The sequence below is a fragment of the Lepus europaeus genome, chromosome 1 (genome assembly GCF_033115175.1).
Source record: "Lepus europaeus isolate LE1 chromosome 1, mLepTim1.pri, whole genome shotgun sequence".
NCBI classification, from domain to species: Eukaryota; Metazoa; Chordata; class Mammalia; order Lagomorpha; family Leporidae; genus Lepus; species Lepus europaeus.
This window is the reverse complement of record NC_084827.1, coordinates 153585212-153605944: the sequence shown is the minus strand read 5'-3', so window position 1 is coordinate 153605944 and position 20733 is coordinate 153585212. Positions and strand designations below refer to the sequence as shown.

Below are 20733 nucleotides of genomic sequence, written 5' to 3'. Positions count from 1 at the left end.
ATAATGAGCCTTCTATAGAAAAGATTTATAAATTAATCCAAACTGATATAAGTACCTAAGCTTAGGGTACAAAAGACTATTCTTAAGGACTAAATAAGGATTGGTTTCTACCGAATTTCTTTTAGGTAATAGATGTGCTCATTTGAAAATGGATTGGCAGGCCATCAGTAGAAGGCCAAATAATTAGTAATGATAGAAATGTTAACAATTTCAGTTAATTTGATCAACAAATGCCAGGACCAATTTTTGGAGCCCTGATAAGTTGTTACCAAAAATTTTTATAAGTCATATGAGATTAAATTTCAATGAAACAAGTAAATATTTGCTATCAAAATTATTTGAGATGATAGAGGAATTGAAAAAAATTTCTATCACACCTTCAAAATTCTTAATTCCTAATCATTGCTTAGTCTGTATGATGGATGTGAGAAAAATCTAAATTTTACTATTAATATTGTAAAGGCACGCAAATAGCATTATTCTCTAAAGACTTAGCTATGGAAGTTTCTTCTGCCTCATGGTTATAACCTCACTCGCTGGAACATGACCAGCTGGTGAAGCACTGAGCAGTGCCGGCTGTAGTGATGCTTCACAGAAATGAACACACTTTTTATTCACCAATCCAAAGAGCATTAGAGTCTCACTTGTGTTTCAAGGCCCAAGGTATTTCATTGTGGTCATTAGAGCCATGTGTAGTTATCTGGATTAAGCCTTGGGGATAAATAATAAAATTCAGCCATCTCTCACAGAGCAAGTGCATGGGCCATCATTACCTTATATATTTGTGTATCCTGTTGTAACAATAGAAAAGAAATATTTTGTGAACTTCTGACATAGGTTAGATGAATGGAAACTCAAGAGGTATGGAGATGATCAAAGGGATTCGCTGCGGTGGAGAGAAAATGATATGAGAAGCATTAGCAGGAACTCTTAAGGAAACCAAACCAGTATTCATTGAAGCATAAAAAATAACACATTGCGGTTGCAAACAAAACAATTCTACCATTTAAGCCTCTATTTGCCAAAATCCAACTCCACATTTGTAAAGAAAAGCATATGAGTTGCTGCTCCCAAAATAAAAACAAAAATATACATGTATTAGCAATGTGACTGGCAAACATTTGAGATGAGGGGGGAAGGGTAAAAAAAAAATATAAAAGCTCACATAGCATTATCAGCCTGGCTGCAAAGCGTATTGTATCATGGCAAAGAAAAACCAGGAGATCAGCTGCAGCAGCAGAAAACCATGCTGCCACACAGCACCTGCACAAGCCACACACGCTTATTAAGCCTGAAATGGGGTCTTGGGATAATGAGAAGACCCAGCGATGACACAGCGTTGGAAAGGCATTAGGTTGGAAAGCCGCTGGAGAAATCATTTGCAACAGAACACATGCAGATCCTGAGAAAGACACACCTTCCCTGGCAGAGGAAGGGGTTTTTAGTTCTGGAGACACCTCGGTGACCTCTTTCACACTTTGCTCATGCAGTGCCCCTGTTGGGGAACTCTCTTCAGGAACTATTTGGGCCTTCGCACTAGACTCCACTGGGCCCCCACTGAGGCCTTGGGGTTGGTCTGAGGACTTAGCAGCCCCACACTCTTTCTCAGGAAGAGCGGCAGGTTTCTCTTCCTCAGGCACCGGATACTCTAGCGTTTCTTCTTCTTAGGGATGAAAAAGATGTTGACATCATGACCACACAACAATACACAAAAGGACAGAAATATTATTCAAGGAACACTTTCAGCTCTGATAGAACCACCTCACAAGGACTATGCGTGTATTTGCTTTTACCGTTTCCATGGGCAAATTGAATTCTAATGCAATGTGCATTTTGCACTGGTTGGAGAATTATGATGTGCAATCTGGTAACAGTGGTACCTTTTAAAATCTCATCAAAAGGCTATTTATTTTAAAATTTAAGAGCTGAAAGGGTTTTATTGATTGGTTACCCTTAGTGGAAATGGCAGTAAGTTGCACGCTTATGGAAAGCTTGCTGGAAATAAGTGCTGCTGGGTAACAGATGGTTGTGAAAAGTTAGATGTATAGATGTACTGAAAAAAAACCTTTTAAATTGGTTAGACATGTGCTGTTTTCTTCAACGCAGGAAATCCCTACATAAGAATTCTTGATTGCTTTAAAATATGCAAATTTCACTGAAGACACATTGGGAATAAAAAATATCTCATTTCAAAATAATTCAGCTACCTCAACAGCTTTATGAATTCCATCAAAACTCTTAAGATATAATTTATTATTTAATATTTCCAAGGTAAAAAATACCTAAATCAGTTTACATGACTGCCTTCATGGCCTTATTTGATGCGAAAGAAAAGGAAAACATTCAATGAGTAAGTAAAATATTCTGAAAAGCAGAATCAAAGTAAAGTTTAATCCAAAAGTCTAACTTTTGGACACAAAGATTATAATACTTAACCCACTGAAATATCAGTAATATATTTTATGTATAGTTCTCTTCAACACTAAAAAAGGAAATATGCACATTATCAATGACATCATATTTCTGCAATAAAATTGCCAAGGAGAGCTAATCAAGCGGCAAACTGCCAAAATACCCTGCCAAAGATGTATATCACACAGAAAAAAATGTTAACATTTACAGTGTAAAACATAAATTCATGAAGGCTGTACATGATCATGTACTTTTTTTAAATTTACACTTCAAATGCCAGTAAAATAAGTTCCATTGTATTTCTTAAGAATTTAGAGGAAAACATAGAAGCTATTTAATAGTTACTCAAATTAAAGCATCTCAGTAAGTTTTTAGGAAACAATTGTGCATTGTTTAAAATGACCCTGTGGAAAAGATGCAAACAGAATGGAAAGGAATTTTCTTTTTAGAAAAATATTCACACAGTTTAGAGGGGAACAGAGAAGAGAGAAACCTAAGTACTTAAACTATTTCCTTATATTTAGCATTCAGATACTTTCAATTTTGTAATTTAATTATATGACAGTTTTGAAATTCTGATTCTCGGGCCAACATTATGGTGCAACATTAAACCACAGCTTATACCACCAGCATCTCATGTGGGAGCATGGATTTGAGTCTTGGCTGCTCAGTTTCTGATCCAGCTCCCTGCTCATGTGTTGAGGAAAGATAGCAGAAGGTGACTCAAGTACCTGGGCCCCTGTCAAGCCTATGGGAGACCCAGATGGAGTTCCTGGCTCCTGGCTTCACCCTGGCTGAGCCCTGACTGTTTTGGTCATTTGGGGCCTGAATCAGTAGATGGAAGTTCCCTCTGTCCTTGGTCTATCTTTCTGTTTTCAAATAAACAAATAAGTCTTCACTAAAATGTAAATTCTAACATTATTCAGGGAACTTTAAAAATTTCAGAGAATTAGAGATTTTGATCACAATTAAGAGAATTTTAATATAGATGCTTTACTAATATTACCTTATTGGATGAAATCTAATGAATTAACACGTTTTCAAATCTATCTAACTTTGTAGCTTTCCATTTTCTGATTTCTACTTACTCCTTACATAAAAATTCACCCATTGTCTTATTTTAAGTTTATGTTCAATATGGGTTATATTTATTTATGAGGGTGTCTGAGCCACTGGTGTTCTTTTTTCCAAAATCTACTAATCTAGTACCAGGAATGTAGCTGGTGAGCTTTGAGCTTATTCCTCATGGCTGTGGAACTATCTGTCCTTGCTTTAAATACTATTGCATATGAAAATAAACATTTCATTGAAGTAGGTGTTTTTTTTTTTTTTTTACCAATTTGAAAATTAACCTCTCTGCATAAGCAAAACTACTTTAGCTTTCTTTTTTTTCTTTACAACACTACCATTTGGAATGAGACAAAGCACAGCCCATTGCCCACTGATTTCATCCTCACCAAAGCCCAGTAAATACTATGATATCCCGGCTTTGCAAGTCCAGGATGACAAGGTTCTGGGTCATTTCCTTCAGTTTAGCCCAACCCTACTAGTGGGAGCCGAGATTGAATCCCTGAAGGAGCCTCTTTAGTGTCTGTGGATGATCCAGTGACATGAGGAAAAATATGCACTCCATAATATTTATGCTGCAACCTTTCTTTTTAAAGGAGTCATCACATTAAAACTGTACTAATTTTAATCTATTACTTAGAGGGCTAACTCTAAGATTGGTACTAAATATATTATGTCTTCAGGATGCAAACATATATGCAGAGTCATCGTCTTTACTTTGGATACAGCATATGTTCTTCCCCACTGATTTCTTTGCAGGGAACAAAAGGGAATAATATTAGAATTGAAATTTTTTTTACCTTCCTTTTATTTTTCCTGTGTACCATCTCACAAGTGATAATACTGAAAAAGGAAGTGTACACATGCCTCCAGTAGGGCTTCTTTTATATAAATTGTTGAGGCATTTGGATGAATATAGCTTATATAGGGACTTCACTTTCATGTTGAAAAAACAGGCTCCAGTCTCTCCCACCCCCATATGAAGTCACACTTAACACGATGCATATGGTCAAAGCTGCAGGCTGGGGAGGAGGAGCAAAAGGAGACCATGCTTGGTTCACCTTTCTCCTGGCCTAAGTGGACCTCTGCACTCTGCGCTGTGACACTGGGGAGCACAGTAGAGGTAGTCCACTCTGAGCTGAACAAAGGATGCTCATAGTACTCCTCATCGGAATTGTAAGGGTCATCATCAGGCACAGACACCGAGATGGAGGGGGCAAGGAGTCTACGCCTCTCCCCGCTGGTGGCAGGTTCGTGGCTGGGGAACCTGTGTAGAGCACCCACTTGATCCTCAGCCCCTTCATCTACAGACACACAGGAAGAAACTGCAGGGAGAACTAGACAAGACAGACACAAGATCAGACGGACGAGACGGACACCTGCACAAGGACACAAGGGGCCACAGAAGCAGCAGGATGGAGGGGAATTAGCAAAACCAAGCTGATGGAGAATGTGAGATGGTGAGTTTCATGCTTCAGTAGCTGCTGAATTCAAGCTATTTTTAAAATAATGTTGCCATCGATTTAAGTGAATTTAAAGCATTGACACTCCTGGTGCAAAATAGAAATTATCTATACATTCCTCCCAAACAAGTCAGAAACACCAAGGAAAAACTGGAATAGAAACAAAGCATTACCAAACAAATGCATTCTTTGGAAGAAATTCTTTCAAGAAAATTATTTCTTCTCATGCTTGTATCAATATTTTTAAGAGTTAAAAAAGAAGTTGTTAGGATCTGATGCTTGTATGATTATGAGGAAAAAATAGTCCTGTATGAAACACAAGCTTAATTTTCTAGGATGCACAAACAGTAGTTTGACTTATTTTTAGTTAATGACTTCAACCAGAAAATCATTTGTAATTTTAATCCTGTTAATTTTTTTTTATTTTTTTGACAGGCAGAGTGGACAGTGAGAGAGAGAGACAGAGAGAAAGGTATTCCTTTGCCTTTGGTTCACCCTCCAATGGCCGCCGCGGCTGGCACGCTGCGGCTGGTGCACCGCGCTGATCCGATGACAGGAGCCAGGTGCTTATCTTGGTCTCCCATGCGGGTGCAGGGCCCAAGCATTTGGGCCATCCTCCTCTGCACTCCCGGGCCATAGCAGAGAGCTGGCCTGGAAGAGGGGCAACCGGGACAGAATCCGGTGCCCCAACCGGGACTAGAACCCAGTGTGCCGGTGCCGCAAGGCGGAGGATTAGCCTGTTGAGCCACGGCGCCGGCTATCCTGTTAATTTTTAATTTAAGTACAATGTAGTGTTCCTTTTCCTCCTTTGATAAGACAGAGCTGTCAGTATAACTCTTTCTTGGGATGCTAAGGCTATTGTAATACTTAGGAGCATTTTTAAATATCAGTTCTCATTTGCATGACTGTGGAAGTATCATATATCATTTTAAGAGAGTCCCTAACATTATAAAATTAAATTTTTATGCTCTCCTCTTCTGAAGGTTAACAGAGATACAATTAGCTGACAGTTTCTACAAAGTTGACCTTAGATCCATCAAGACACCTTTCCATGTATATTTAGCCACTAGCTGGTGGCAGTTTTTATATTTCAAATCTCTTAGTGCATATTTCTTATTGAAGTGCTAAAGGAACTGCTCTTATTTCTCTTATATCCTGTACCTTGGCTTGGAAATATGAACTATTTAAATATATTTCCTTAAATATCATGTCTCTAGATCAGCCTGCTTAGCTTAGATCTTGTAAGATTCAATGAGTTTAAGGACAATGTCAGTGACACTATGTGATTTTTGATGTGGTGCAGACATAACACCTCAGTTCTATGTGGCTCACTACTCAATTTGCTAGTCATTTTTTAATTTATTGTATTGGTAAATAATTTTAAGCTTTCATAACTCTTAATATAAACAATGAAGTCTATAATATCTAGATGTATATTTTTCATTTCTATCAGAATTTAAGGAGATAGCATTATACCATTTATTTGAAAGTATCCAGTATTTTCAGGAGAGTTGTTTATTTTCAATACCCAGATTGCTGGCAACTGGAAATACATCAGAAACCACAAAGATACTAAAATGACATTTTATAGAGAAATACTTTTAATCCTTTGGCGCACATCATTTATAGATCATTCTGTGGAAGTTGTTTGTAGATGAACACTCAGGACTTTCTCAGCTATGATGCTTATTATATCACAGAACTGCAGAAGCCTAAATAATGTTTGATATTGATAGTTCAACCCTGCACAGTTTCTCAGATAGACAGATAGATGTCCAAGATCTGGGATACAACAATGACTGGATCATAACCTGGGCCTGTCACATGTCCCAGCCATTCATATCTCCAGTGACTCTCTGAGCCTGTAGACTTCTCAAGGATGCAAGATACTTCTAGAACTTTTAATATGACTGGCAGACTGCATGAAACATCAGTAAGTGGAAATGGAGTATTTATCCCTCTGCTTTTCAACATTTATTTTTTTTTTTTTTTGAGTGGTGGACACGCTGCAGCACAAAATTAACTGAAAGCTGAGAGCTGCCAGTAGAGAGGCAATGCTCACTGGATGATTCAACCATTTAAATATTTTGGCCTCCTCTTATTGTCATTTTCTTTTTTGAAAGTACCAAAATGTAAAAACATCCAGAGCCTGGCTTCACATCTCAAAATAAACAGTATTTTCTATTCTGAAAAATTCCATTTTAATCAAAGAACACATATTGTGGAAAAGTAGCTTCTTTGTAGTAGTATTTGGCCCTGGATCAGGGCAACTTCAAAAAGAATGTCTGACAAAGTCTAGTCCTGTCTTGATACTGTGACCTGTATGTACTCCAAATCTCTGTTTAGGACATGTGAGTCTACAACACAAGCTTCAGAGCTATGCCAGAAAGCTACATGGACTGGGCTAACTAAGTCCAAAAAGAGCACTTGATTCCAATGATAATGGCAGAAGTCATTAGATCCTCATTTGTTACAGAATTATGCCTAGCAGGTGCTTTTGGATCATGCCAATGGAGTTGGGATACATAGGAATTATAAATAGATTATAAATAGCTGGAATATTTCTCTGGGAGCACTTAAGACATAAATATAGTAGCTTGTAACAAAGGACTTTCATTTGAAAGTAATTCACTTAGGTAATTCCAGAGTAAGAACCTTGGTAAGAGTCAGCTTTTGGGACCTAGTGCAATTGTGCATTCTGGGGTCTAGATCTAGACTTAGATGAGATGCTGATCCAGACATAAGCCCTTATAACTTGACCACAAAAAAAGGTGGAAATGAGTATAATCTATCTCGGTGGGTTGCTGGGAGGATTTAATGAGAAAGCGTTCGTGAAAGTGTGAAAACCAAACTTGGCTCCACACATGTCAGCATCAGTATATTCTGTGCACTAGGACAAGTTATCACATACCTGTTCTCTTCCCCTTCATTTGACACATCAAAGTAGGGGTTGAGAGGTTTATAAAAAACTGAATTCATTTTAACTGTTATTTTTTTCTGTTTAAAGTCAGGATTGAATGCATTCATTTTCACTATAAATAGACAAGTTTCATGTTTGGGGCACTCTTCTCTGCCACAAAATTTATTAATTCAATTAATAATGTGGTGCATTAAAGGGTAGGGTGATATTATGAATCCTCAAAAATTACATGGTTCTTTTCATAACTATTATGTTAAAATAAAAACTAATATAAGAATAACTTTTTCCTAGTTTGCTTTCACTCAAATCTTTTTTGAAGAAAAACGCATTTGAAAATTTGTATGGGGTTAAAGTAAGGCTCATCATGCAAAAATATAGCCTTGGTGGGTCAAACCCCTTGAATACAAATAAGTAGTCAGCTTTATAAGAGACAACATCTCATTGGGTATCAAGGATTCTGATTTATGATTGTTGTGACATCACAGCTCTTGTCCCATAAGTATGGCGAAGGCAGCTGGTCCAACTTTTAAGCTGTTCTCCACCATCTCTATGACCTTCTCATTCTGCAAGCTTTTGAATGAAGACAACTTACTTCGCTTATCATTATTGCTGCTCCCAGAATGATTTGGAGGGGAAATTGCTTTCAGTTTAGCAATTATGATGTCACCATATCCATGACTTGGGAAAATATCACCCTTGATTTCTGGTGCAAACCTTAGAGGTCAGAAGGATTCCTGGATCTGTTTTCAGGTTTCTGAATTCTAATGTTCAGTCCAAATGACAACTATTATGGTCAGGCCAAGAAGAAAATGGAGGTCTGTTTGAGAATATCCATCCTTACTATTACAGTATCAGTTTACTGTATTATGGTTTCCTTTAGAAGTGTACTACTTGTTAAATTTTCCATCAAAACCCCTTGTAAATGTTTCTAAGAATAAGCACATATTGTGGTAATTATCACTATTACATTAATTATAAGTGAATATTTATAATTGATGATAATTAACATCTTAAATTAGTTTTAGTAGAAACTTTCATGTTTCCCTTTTGGGTCAGAACAGCTTTAAAAAGTGTATGCTCAAAATCACTGAATTACTTCATTTGATCTGAAAGCTCTCTTTCATTTGTGTAAAAGAACTGGATGTTGGTAATCACTATACCCTCAAAGTTGTTTTGCTGATCTGTCAAGGAGAGTAAATAATGCCCCAGACAAGCTAAAGAGACCTTCTGCTCCCTTCTCACCTGCTAAAGCAACATATTGATGGAATTTGGGTTGAATCTTAACAAGCTACATAGATGGAAAGAGTAAATACTCAATCCTGTGTTGTGACTTGTCATTATTATTTTCTGACAAAGCTAAACTTAAAAAATTATATATTTGTTGCACATAGTTGAGTATGGTTTAAAATAAAACAGAGGCAGTAGTTTTTCTAAACCACATATCTTTCACATATTTATCATAAGAACAGTAATGATATTTAAGTGGTAGAATTTATAAAATATTTTTTATATAATCCACAGATCAGCAAATCACTGAAGCTACTTATAATTTCATGCATTTTAGAAAAAAATAGAAATACAAGTTGGGTTTGAGAACAATTTTGGGTGACTTTCAGTAACAAATATGCTGGTATTTTTCCTGAATGTATTGAAGCAGCTTGGGAAAAGCAATTCTGTTATGTAAGGGAACTGTTATTCTGGAAAGTTGATACCTAAGTTAACCAACTGAGGAAGTTATTCATATTTTATTTATTTATATTTTCATTATATGAATTACCTCCCCACCCCACCCAGAAAGCAGACTTTCTGCTCTAACTCTCATTCAGAGTAAGAAGAGTCAATACTGGAACTTCCAGCAGAGTTTTGTTAGGAGGGCAGCTTTATCAACAGCACATCCATTTCTGGGTTAAGAGGATTCTCTAAACACTTGAAGGGCTTTAAGTAGGAGCTCTGAACCATTTTCAACAACATGAGGAAAATACAATGTAAGGCTTCCTTCTGCATTTGGAGTAAAAGCCAGGCTCTGAACGAGGCTGGCTGCTGCTTACTCTCACTTCTTCCCCATTCTACCCCTTTCTCACAACCTGTGAGCCATGGACTCCCACAGCTCTTACAAAGCTTCTTCTACACCTCCTATTCTTTGCCCACCAGAGCACCCTTCTGATCCTAATGCATCTGCCCTCAAATCCCTTTCTCCACTATTGGCTTGGTTATCACTTCCTTATGCTTCACCTCTCAGCTCCCAAACCGTCTCCTCACCATGCAATAAAATAAACTTTCCCTTGTTCTGCTTTTAGAGCTTCCTGTTCTTTCCCTTCCTGGCATTATCCCAACTGGAAATTCTGTTCTCCATTAGATTGCGTGTCCCTTAAAAGCAGGGATCATGTTTGTGTTGTTCAGTAGTGCATAACTGTAGTTGGAAGAGTCCTTGGGGCATTGTAAGTATGTACCAAAAGAATGAACAGACACAAAGCCACAAGGAATCTTTCAATTCTACATAGTGAAAGATTAAATCACAGTTTAAGGAATTAACTATAGAGGGTGTAATGCACTGATTATAACTCCCAACTTTTGTTTAGTTAGAGTAATTTAGTTTGCTTAATACTTTTTCAGGCGGTAAATTCAGGGGAATAAAAGACCTAAGCCTACGAAAGAAAATCCTGCTAAAAAAGTTTAGTTTACAAATTTGTGACAAAATAAATTATAAATGAGTTGATAATATATAGTTCAATAATTTAGATTTTTGTACTTAGGAAATCAAAGAATATTTTAAAGGAACCTAATTATAAATTATAAAAAGACAAGTATTGTTAAAAATAATATTCAGTTTTTAATAGAGTAAAATGATCTCTGAAATAGAAAAGAAATGAATAAAATGGAATAATTTAAAATTCTGATTTTAGTATATGAAAACTAAAATTTATTAAAACAGCTAAGCTGTAACTCTCTGCCTCTTCCTGTAACTCTCAAATGATACACACAGTTGAACTAAGTCAGAGACCCGATCACTGTTTGCTTTAAAATAGCGCCTTTCATCTCAGCTTCTGAATGGGTATTCTTCAAGGGTATCCCTCTGTTTTATCAATGAGACTGAAAGACTGACATGGCATTCCATGTCCAGTGAGTGCATAGATAGATTCCTAAACAACAATAGGTCTCAGCAGGAAAGAAGTCACAACCTCAGCCTCCAGTCCACTGCTCCCGGTATCAGATTCATTTATTAACTTCTTTATTTATTCATTAACATTTGTGAAGAGCATGCTGCAGGCCAGGCTCTGGGGAGGCTCTTGGTAATAAAATGGTGAACAAAACAGAGGCAGTTCCTGACCCTTTCATAGGGAAGTATTGATTTTATCAATAAATCTGACTCCTTCCCCACTATATTAGGTACTACATTGATTTTATTTTATTTTTTTAGATATTTACAAGATAGTATTATAATGGGAACTGGTTCTCTATAGTTCTTCTAGTAGCTGAAACACAGAATTATCCTTTCCTTTGCCAAGTAGATTTTTTTCTTTTTATTTACCATATCTTCTACTTCTGATTTTATGTAAGTATGTAATGATATGTTTATTTAAAGTCTTCATTTCTTCTTGACTATTTGAAGCACACAGCTCCAAAATGTGGCCACATAGTAACCAATATAAAAGTCCAGTGTTTATGGATTGAAGTTCATTATTTTTCCTTTATCAGAAGACAAACCCTGGAAAGCCCAGTAGGCCTTACCTTCCTCCACTGTGACAGTCTGTTCTGAGGCTGGCGATGGGGGTGGAGAAGGAGGCAGATTAGCTGTCTCTTCAGCTGCTAAAGGTCAAACAATGGAAAAATGAGACACAATAATTAATCTTATTATGCCAGTATTTGCATGGGCAGTTCTGCCATTGTTTAAAAGGCCTCTCTATGAAATTCAGGAAAAGATTCAATAGTAAGCCACATTTGGCGAATTTTTAGGCCCATTAGCTGATCACATTTTATTGAAACCAAAGATAAGCATTTAACATGTTCCCCAAAAATATTTTTTCTATTCCATAGAAATGGATTAGAATGCCCACTAAAATTCTATCATTAATATTGCTATCTTGTGTCTAGTTATTCATGTAATAAAATAATTCATTTTGGTGGCAATTTACCATATGAAAACACACATCAGAAGGCATTTTAGTTTGCATTTGGCTGGATGAATTGAAAAACATATTAGAACACTCTTGTTCAGTGGCTTGATCGGGAAGCAAATATTACTTTGATGAATCATAATGATTTTAAGTGTTTTTTTTTTTACAACAATTTGTCCACTGGGTCTAATGTCAAAATGTTTTATCTTTTGTATGAAAAAGAAAAAAATGAAAAGAAGAAAAAAATGAAGCCATCACAGACTGATGCAACCTTCACAGAGAAACCATCTCCTGGAGAGCTGAGTTTCACGACTTGGCCTCACATGTAAAGAAGATCCAGAGAGAAAAGTTCTAAAATATGCAAGTCATTCACAGTTAACCCTGGGATTTTCTATTCAACACGCTTACCTTATGACCCTTCACAGGTAGGTAAGGAAATTCAAAATGAAATATTTCACAATTACGACTAGCGGTTAGATCTGTTTTAAAGATGATGTGAATTTTGGTTTCATAAAGCAGTGAATAGAATAGAAAAAATATTTCAAAGACTAATAACAATAATAAATAAATAATAATAAAAGTGAACTGACTAAAGAGTGCTTTAAATTAGATATTTTCCTCTTGTTTGAAAAAATTCATTATCTAAAAAACTGAGCATATTCTAAATTATTATTTGGGGACAGCAGGATATTTTTGTTGGCTGTTTATTAAAGGATAATGGAGTATGGATCAGAGTTCAGAATATCAAATATTAAGGATATATTAGGCTATAAGAAAGAAAACAGTGATGTATAATTTTTAGCTTTTTTTTTGACAGGCATAGTTAGACAGTGAGAGAGAGAGACAGAGAGAAAGGTCTTCCTGTTCTGTTGGTTCACCCTCCAAATGGCTGCTACAGCCAGTGTGCTGTGGCCGGCGCGCTGCACTGATCCGAAGCCAAGGGCCAAGTGCTTCCTCCTGGTTTCCCATGCAGGTGCAGGGCCCAAGGACCTGGGCCATCCTCCACTGCCCTCCCGGGCCACAGCAGAGAGCTGGACTGGAAGAGGAGCAACCGGGACAGAATCCGGCGCCCCAACCGGGACTAGAACCCAGGATGCTGGTGCTGAAGGCGGATGATTAGCCAAGTGAGCCGCAGCACTGGTAATTTTTAGCTTTTAAAAATCATAACATTCTTTAATGTGCTGTACACTGTTATTTAATGCTATAACTAGTACTCCAACAGTATTTTTTCACTTTGTGTTGCTATATGGGGGCAAACTGTTGAAATCTTTACTTAATGTAAACTAAACTGATCTTCTGTATATAAAAAGAATTGAAAATGAATCTTGATGTGAATGGAAGGGGAGAGGGAGCGGGAAAGGGGAGGGTTGCGGGTGGGAGGGAAGTTATGGGAGGGGGGAAGCCATTGTAATCCATAAGCTGTACTTTGGAAATTTATATTCATTAAATAAAAGTTTAATAAAAAAATCATAACATTCTATGAATCAGGTATATATGTTTGTGAAATAGACATACATGTTGAATGTAAGAGTCTCCATTCTTATATCTCTTTATGTGTAAAAATTATCTATCTGTCTATCCATCCATACATCCATCCATCTGAAAAAAGTACTAGAAGTCTTCGGCTGAGTGTGTGTGTGTGTTTTGCAAGCATTTGTTGCATCGCCTATCTGGCTCTTGTGACCAAGGAAGAAGCCAGAGCAATCTCAGCACTCGTAGAGGAAACAAGTGAAGGTTGTTTCCTATGTGATGCAGAGTTGATGATGATTCTCACAGAGCCTTGGCTATAGGTTTTGTGTAGCCAGGTAAGGGGGACTCAAACAAGATTATAATATAGGTATTCATTCACCAAAACCCACAAAAGGAAACTGTCATCTCTAGTTAAAGTTCTGGCACATTTTCCTTGAGAGGAGAGAGTCATAAAATAAAAATTCATTGGCTTTATTTTTATAATAACTATCTGTAATGATCTGGAGAATGCAAACATAGGAACACTTAATGAAAAGTCTAACTGCAAGCTTATTACCCTAAAAACTATCCAAATACTACAAAGAACCCATTGAGGAAGGTAAAAATGTTCACAGTGTATCCCAGTGGAGGTGTTTGATGAATGTTACATGAAGGATACAGTACAATATATGGCCTATCTTGTGAACAAGATCAGGGGCAGCAGACACAGGCCCTGACCTGAGGTCCTTCTATTTACCTAAAGGCAGAGCTGCAGGCTGATCTTTATGTTGAGCTTCTTTTTCTTGTTCACCTTTCAGGACTGCTACAGCCTCAGCGGTGACTACTTGAACTATCCTTGCAGACACTTCCTCTGTAACAAATAGTAACAAAAGAAAATAGCAAGTAAGACATCCAAAGCAGGTAGCAAAGAGCAAATGTAACCAAACAATGCAGACAGAATAATAAAATCCCCTGTTAGCTGTCTTTCCCCTAAAAGTAAAGTATATTTCTTAAAGAGCAGATGAAGCAAAAACATACTGACGAAAGGTGGGGGTGGAGAGAGGAGAAGAAAAAGAATGTGCATTCTGGGAGCTAAGTACTGTGAACAGAGAATGAAAGAAAACCAATTAATTTATATAACACTGTTGAGGCTGTTGAGATCAAATGTACACATGTATGTGTATATTATATATACTATATGATATACATATATATCTGTGTACATATACATTTATATGTATACATATATACATATAGATGAAGAAAAAATATATATCCATCCTGGATTATAAATAAATTCTACAGATTTGAGTTTTCACCATCTTTATATAACAGCATACCCAGAAAAATACCCCTTTTATGATCCTAAAAGAAGTGGGAGTTCAATCTGCTAATTTTGATCCAGATATTACAATAACTCTTTATTGAAATTTTTTTTAATTTTAATTTTTTTTAAATTTATTTTTTTTGACAGGCAGAGTGGACAGTGAGAGAGAGAGAGACAGAGAGAAAGGTCTTCCTTTTGCCGTTGGTTCACCCTCCAATGGCTGCCGCGGCTGGCGCACTGCGGCCAGCCCATCACGCTGATTCGAAGCCAGGAGCCAGGTGCTTCCTCCTGGTCTCCCATGGGGTGCAGGGCCCAAGCACCTGGGCCAACCTCCACTGCACTCCCGGGCCACAGCAGAGAGCTGGCCTGGAAGATGGGCAACCCAGACAGAATGCGGTGCCCTGACCGGGACCAGAACCCGGTGTGCTGGCGCCGCAAGGTGGAGGATTAGCCTATTGAGCCACAGCGCTAGTCTCTTTATTGAAATTTTATTATGGCTGACAATCAGGTTTGCATGTGCACAAGCAGGTTCACAGAGCTCTTCCTACTTCACCAAGGTGGCTCATTTAGATTGCATCTCTTCCAGAATGACAGAGAGACCAGTGAACATGGAATTTTGAGGCCAGCAATTCATATGGGCAAATTTTATCTAAATTTTAAAAAGTTGGATTACTTGGCTAAATATATTTGTTTTATATGCTTATTCCCAATTTTTAAAATAGCCACTATTTATATTGTTAAGTATTCTCCATAAATAATCTTAAAATTTTTTATTTACTTATTTGAGAGACAGAGAGAGAGTGTATTCCCAAGTGCTGGTTCATTTGACTGCCCCCAGTAGCCAGGCTGGGCTGGGCAGAAGCCTGGATGTAATGTAGCTCTCCTACATGGGTGTCAGATCTCCATTACTTGAGCCATCCCCTTTATCTCCTAGGGTCTGCTTTAGTAGGACTCTGGAATCAGGAGCTGGAGCAGGGAATCAGACTCAGGTACTGTGATGTGAGAATCTTTTTTTTTTTTTTAAGATTTATTTATTTATCTGAATATTAGAGTTATGGGAGTGGGAGTGGGAGGTGGTGGAGGGAGATCTTATATCTGGTGGGTCACTCCCCAGATGGCTGCAACAGCCAGGGCTGGTCCAGGCTGAAGCCAGGAGCTAGGAGCTACAACTGGGTTTCCCACATGGGTGGCAGGGGCCCAAATACTTGCGCCATCTTCTACTGCTTTTCCCAGACCATTAGCAGGGAGCTGGATAGGAAGTAGAGCAGCTGAGACACAAACTGGTGCCCATATGGAATGCTGGTGTCAAAGGTGGTGGCTTAACCTGTTACGGTAGAACATAGGCCCCAGATGTGGGTATCTTAACTGGCATTTTTACTACTAGGCTGGACATTTGTATTATTAATAGTCTTATCTAGTGTTAGTAGCAGTCATTGTAGTAGAAGTAATATGTTGAAAATTACTATAGTGGTCACTATGTGCTAACACTGTTGTTTGTCTTCATTACTTAAGTTAAAATAGTCAAAATAGAGACAAGTGAAGGGAGAATTGAATTATTACTTCAGTCAGTAGAAACACACCCAACCTAAGCAAAATGCACTGCGGAGCTGGTGCCACATTGTAACTGTGAGTGGTAACGTAGTTTCAGTGAAACAATATTGTTTAGGTGAGAAATTACAGGAAACTCGTATTTTCTTGGTTTTGTTGTTTCAGAGAAAACTAATTTAAAAATGTCTGAGTTTTACAGCTGAATAAAAACTGATGAATAAGCTAATTTTATTTTGTAAATAATTAAGTACAAAGTATCAGAAAAAATTTAAATCACTCTTGGAAGAATTAATAATTATTTTTTAAAACAACATATTTTTAGAAATACTGTTATTAATTTTAATTAATTTTAAAATTTATTAAATGTGAAGAACAGGCTACATGAGTTTCATAGATACAGTTCCAAGAATATAATGATACTCTCTTCCCTTCTTCCTCTTTCCTTTCTTCCCTTTTAATTTTTGTGACATCATTCTTTCAATTTACTTTACAGTAACAGGTTCAGTGCACCTCTAAACAAGGAGAAATGCTATTTTAGAATATACAAACAGGCTGTGTGGGAGCCAGGTTCATTTTGACTTACTTGACATCTTATCTTCAAGCTTTTTAAATAATAATATTGCTAACACTTTTTAAAGGAAATAACATTTTAAAATCTAAATTTCGTCATGAGTCTAGGAAAACATGAGCATAGGTTTGTTCTGGGATTGCAATACTTCATTCAATTTACAATCATCCTGCAAGCACACTGGTGGCAGCTTCCCACAAAACAGAGATGGGTTCTCCCAGTGCAGAAGCAGAGTATCAGCAGATCTGCTGGGTAGACTTCTTCCTGTGCATTGGTCCTGGGACAAGAGCAAATTCCTTCAGGATTGGGTAAGTTCAGAGAAAACATTTTTTGGTAATTTAAAAGTTTTTAACTGATACATATAAATTATAAATAGTTATGGATACCATGTGATAATTCCATACATATGCATACATACATACACATATACATATATGTGTGTATATATATATATATATATACATACATTGTGTCATGTTCAAATTAGAGCAAACATATCTATTCCCATAAACATTTATCACTTCTTTAAGGTAAAAACATTCAAAATCCTTTCTTTTAGCTTTTAAGAAAATGTACAGTAGTGTTGGTACTGTGGTGTAGTGGGTAAAGCTGCACCACCTGCAGTGCTGGCAGCTTATATGGGTGCCGGTTGGAGTCCTGGCTGCTCCACTTCCAATCCAGTTCTCTGCTATGGCCTGGGACAGCAGTGGAAGATGGCCCAAGTGCCTGGGCCCCTGTACCTGCTCTGGAGACCCAGAAAGCTCCTGGCTCCTGGCTTCAGATCAGCCTAGCTCTGGCTGTTGTAGCTATCTGGGGAATGAGCCAGCGGATGGATGGCCTCTCTCTCTCTCTCTGTCTCTCTTTCTCTCTGTAACTCTGCCTTTATAATAAATAAATAAATCTTTAAAAGAATGTATAGTACATTATGGTTATTTATAATTAATAATATACCAGAACTTCTTACACCTATCATACTCCAACATTTCCATATTCCTTCTGCTCCCTACTCTTCCCAGCCTCTGGTAGCCACCAGAGTTTTCTCAACTTCATGACATCAACTTTTATAGATTCCACATATGAGTGAGATCATGTGGTAGCACTCTGGGAAGATTACTGGGAAATATTCCAAAGAAACATAAAATGGAAGACAGACATAAAATCAGACTTATGAAATTAAGAATATAAAAGCTATAACATGTATGTGATTATATACATGTATAATTCTTCATTAATTCTACAAATATCTATTAAATGCCCTTCTCCATCCATCACAACTTTCTACCTATCTAAGGAATAATTTTCTTTTACAGCATGCATAAGAAGAAATCTAATGGGCTTTAACAAACTCCAGCACTAATACTTTATAAGTATTTTATCCCAAAAAATTTACCCACATTTGTTGTGCTTCAATGTCTCATGAATAAAATAGAAATAACAAAGTACCAATAACACAAGTTGTTGCACAGACTGTTATGTAATTACCTAACAGGCATAGCACATCAAGGAACTCAAATGAAAAGAACTTTTATATAGTTCTGCACCAAATTGTCTTCATTTTCCCTAATCACTATTCTTCTGGATTTTATACCTTAATATTTCTTTTTAAAAAAAGAAGCTAGGGGCCGGTTCCTTGGATCACTTGGTTAATCCTCCGCCTGCAGTGCTGGCACCCCATATGGGTGCCAGGTTCTAGTCCTGGTTGCTCCTCTTCCAGTCCAGCTCTCTGCTGTGGCCTGGGAAGGCAGTGGAGGATGGCCCAAGTGCTTGGGCCCCTGCACCCGCATGGGAGACCAGGAGGAGGCACCTGGCTCCTGGCTTCGGATCGGCGCAGCACGTTGGCCGTGGCGGCCATTAGGGGAGTGAACCAACGGAAGGAAGACCTTTCTCTCTGTCTTTCCCTCTCTCTCTCTAACTCTGTCAAAAAAAAAAAAAAAAAAAAGCTAAAGTGAAAGGCATTTATGGTCCAGCCTGACTAACCCATTTACAACCACCTGACAGTAAGTTAAACCAGTCTCTATGATGTTGGTAACTGTGTTGATGGCCAACAGAAGTATTTTTTCCAAGACAAAGCTATGTAGTAAAACTTATCTTTGTTATTTATTTTCTGATTTCATTCCCACTTCCTAGTTGTGTAGGTCTTGGTCTACCATCTGCTTAAGATTCCCGCCAGCAGTCCTAACTCTGGACTAGCTTCTAGACAGTGCCTCAAAAGGCACTGGAACAGTCTATTCCTGAGGACAATTTGCAAGGAGAAACCTCTTTAAGATAAGAGATTTGAATTCATTTTAATTTTTCATTACTTACTTTTTCTACCTGCTACTTTATTCCCTTTCTAGTCTAATTTTTCCCCATTAAACACGTGTGTAAAGTGAATAGGACTTACTTGTCTGGAAGGTTAAAAATGACTCTGGAATACACAAAAATTGAAGAAGTATTTTACTAATTACACATAATTGAAAAGTAATATTTATCTTCATAGTTAAAGATATAATCTCCTTATTACAATCTGCTATTTTGAAAGGTTCAACTACTTTCCTTTTGAACTTGTAAAATTTTTCTGGAGGTATACTTTTTTCCTTTATGTTAGAAATCACCTTAAGAAGTATGTGTGATATTTATTTCTATTCTCTCTTTCATGAATGTTAGGATTTCAGTGTAATTAACGAGGAAAAGCAGTTTTGCCTGGCCATGAGAACCTTAAAGCCAACATATAAACATTAACTTATTATTTTATTAGTAGTGTCAATCAATATGGTAATTTGGCAGTTTCTACAAGTATCAAAGCATCCTTCATTGGATAAAATGAATAGTATAAATAAATATTGTTTTTTTCATTATTGGGGAAACATGTAAGTGGAACATACAGGAGATAAACAGGTGTAAGGAACTAGTTGAGCTATTGCTGTAAGCAGCCTCTGGTGGTTTGAGAAAATTGTTTGCTATTCACTTGATCCAGAAAAACCCACAAATTATGCAAATTAAGAGGTTTGAATCTTCATGTTCACTTGAAGAACACCAAAGAAACTGGCCAGCCATCAAGACTATGCATATCTGAAAAATTACCACGTATCTGAGAGATGTCACACAAAAGAAGCAACATGTGCCATTCTCTAGTTACAAGGGTAGAGTTGGTAGGTGTGCCCAGGCCACATAGTGTGACTAGACAGGATCAGTGGCCCAAAAACAGTGCTGAGTTTCTGTTGTACATGCTTAAAAACAGAGAAAATAATGCTGAATTTAAGGGTTTGGATGTAGAGTCTTTGGCCATTGAACATACCCCATTGAACAAAGCATCCAAGATGTGCCTCTGTCCCTACATGAGGTCGGATTAACCCATACATGAGCATCCCTTGTCACACTGAGATGAACCTCGCTGAAAAGGAAAAATTGTTCCTAAACCAGAAGAGGAGGTGGCACAGAAGAAAAAGATATCCCAGAAAAAAATTGAAAAAACAAAAACACATACCTTGGGAATTCAGCATTAAAATAAATGCAAAAAGTTACCTGATAATACCCAAAAGGTATCATGCCATGCTATCTACATTTCACCTGATGAATAAACATCACTATTTATGCCAAGTTTTAAAATAAATTACACTAGGCAGTTTTGCCTGTACTATTTAATTTATACATTTATACATTGTCCAGAAGGAAAAACTGGCAAAATTATGCAAAAGGGCATCTTAATGGCCCCATTTAGATATCACTTTAGTTTACATCAGTGTAGTGCAAATATTTTGCAAAGGAGTCAACTCCAGTGACAGAAAATTTGGAGTCAAACTCTGCTTCCACCTCTTATTAGCCTCAAAACCTTGCCTCCATGATAATCTCTCTTACCTTCAGATTTACCATCTGTAAAGTAG

The 20733-nt window shown here is 37.2% G+C and overlaps 1 protein-coding gene across 14 annotated transcripts in view; it reads right to left on the bottom strand.

Moving 5' to 3' along the window:
- MAP2 (microtubule associated protein 2) overlaps nucleotides 1-20733 on the bottom strand; it is a 318054-nt gene that overhangs the window by 36525 nt on the left and 260796 nt on the right. For all 14 annotated transcript variants that reach the window (XM_062190748.1, XM_062190757.1, XM_062190862.1 and 11 more), the window contains 2 exons: nucleotides 14191-14298; nucleotides 11593-11676 (listed from right to left, as the gene is read on the bottom strand). In XM_062190748.1, the coding sequence (XP_062046732.1) occupies nucleotides 11593-11676; nucleotides 14191-14298 (192 nt within the window). The remainder of the gene's footprint in view (nucleotides 1-11592; nucleotides 11677-14190; nucleotides 14299-20733) is intronic.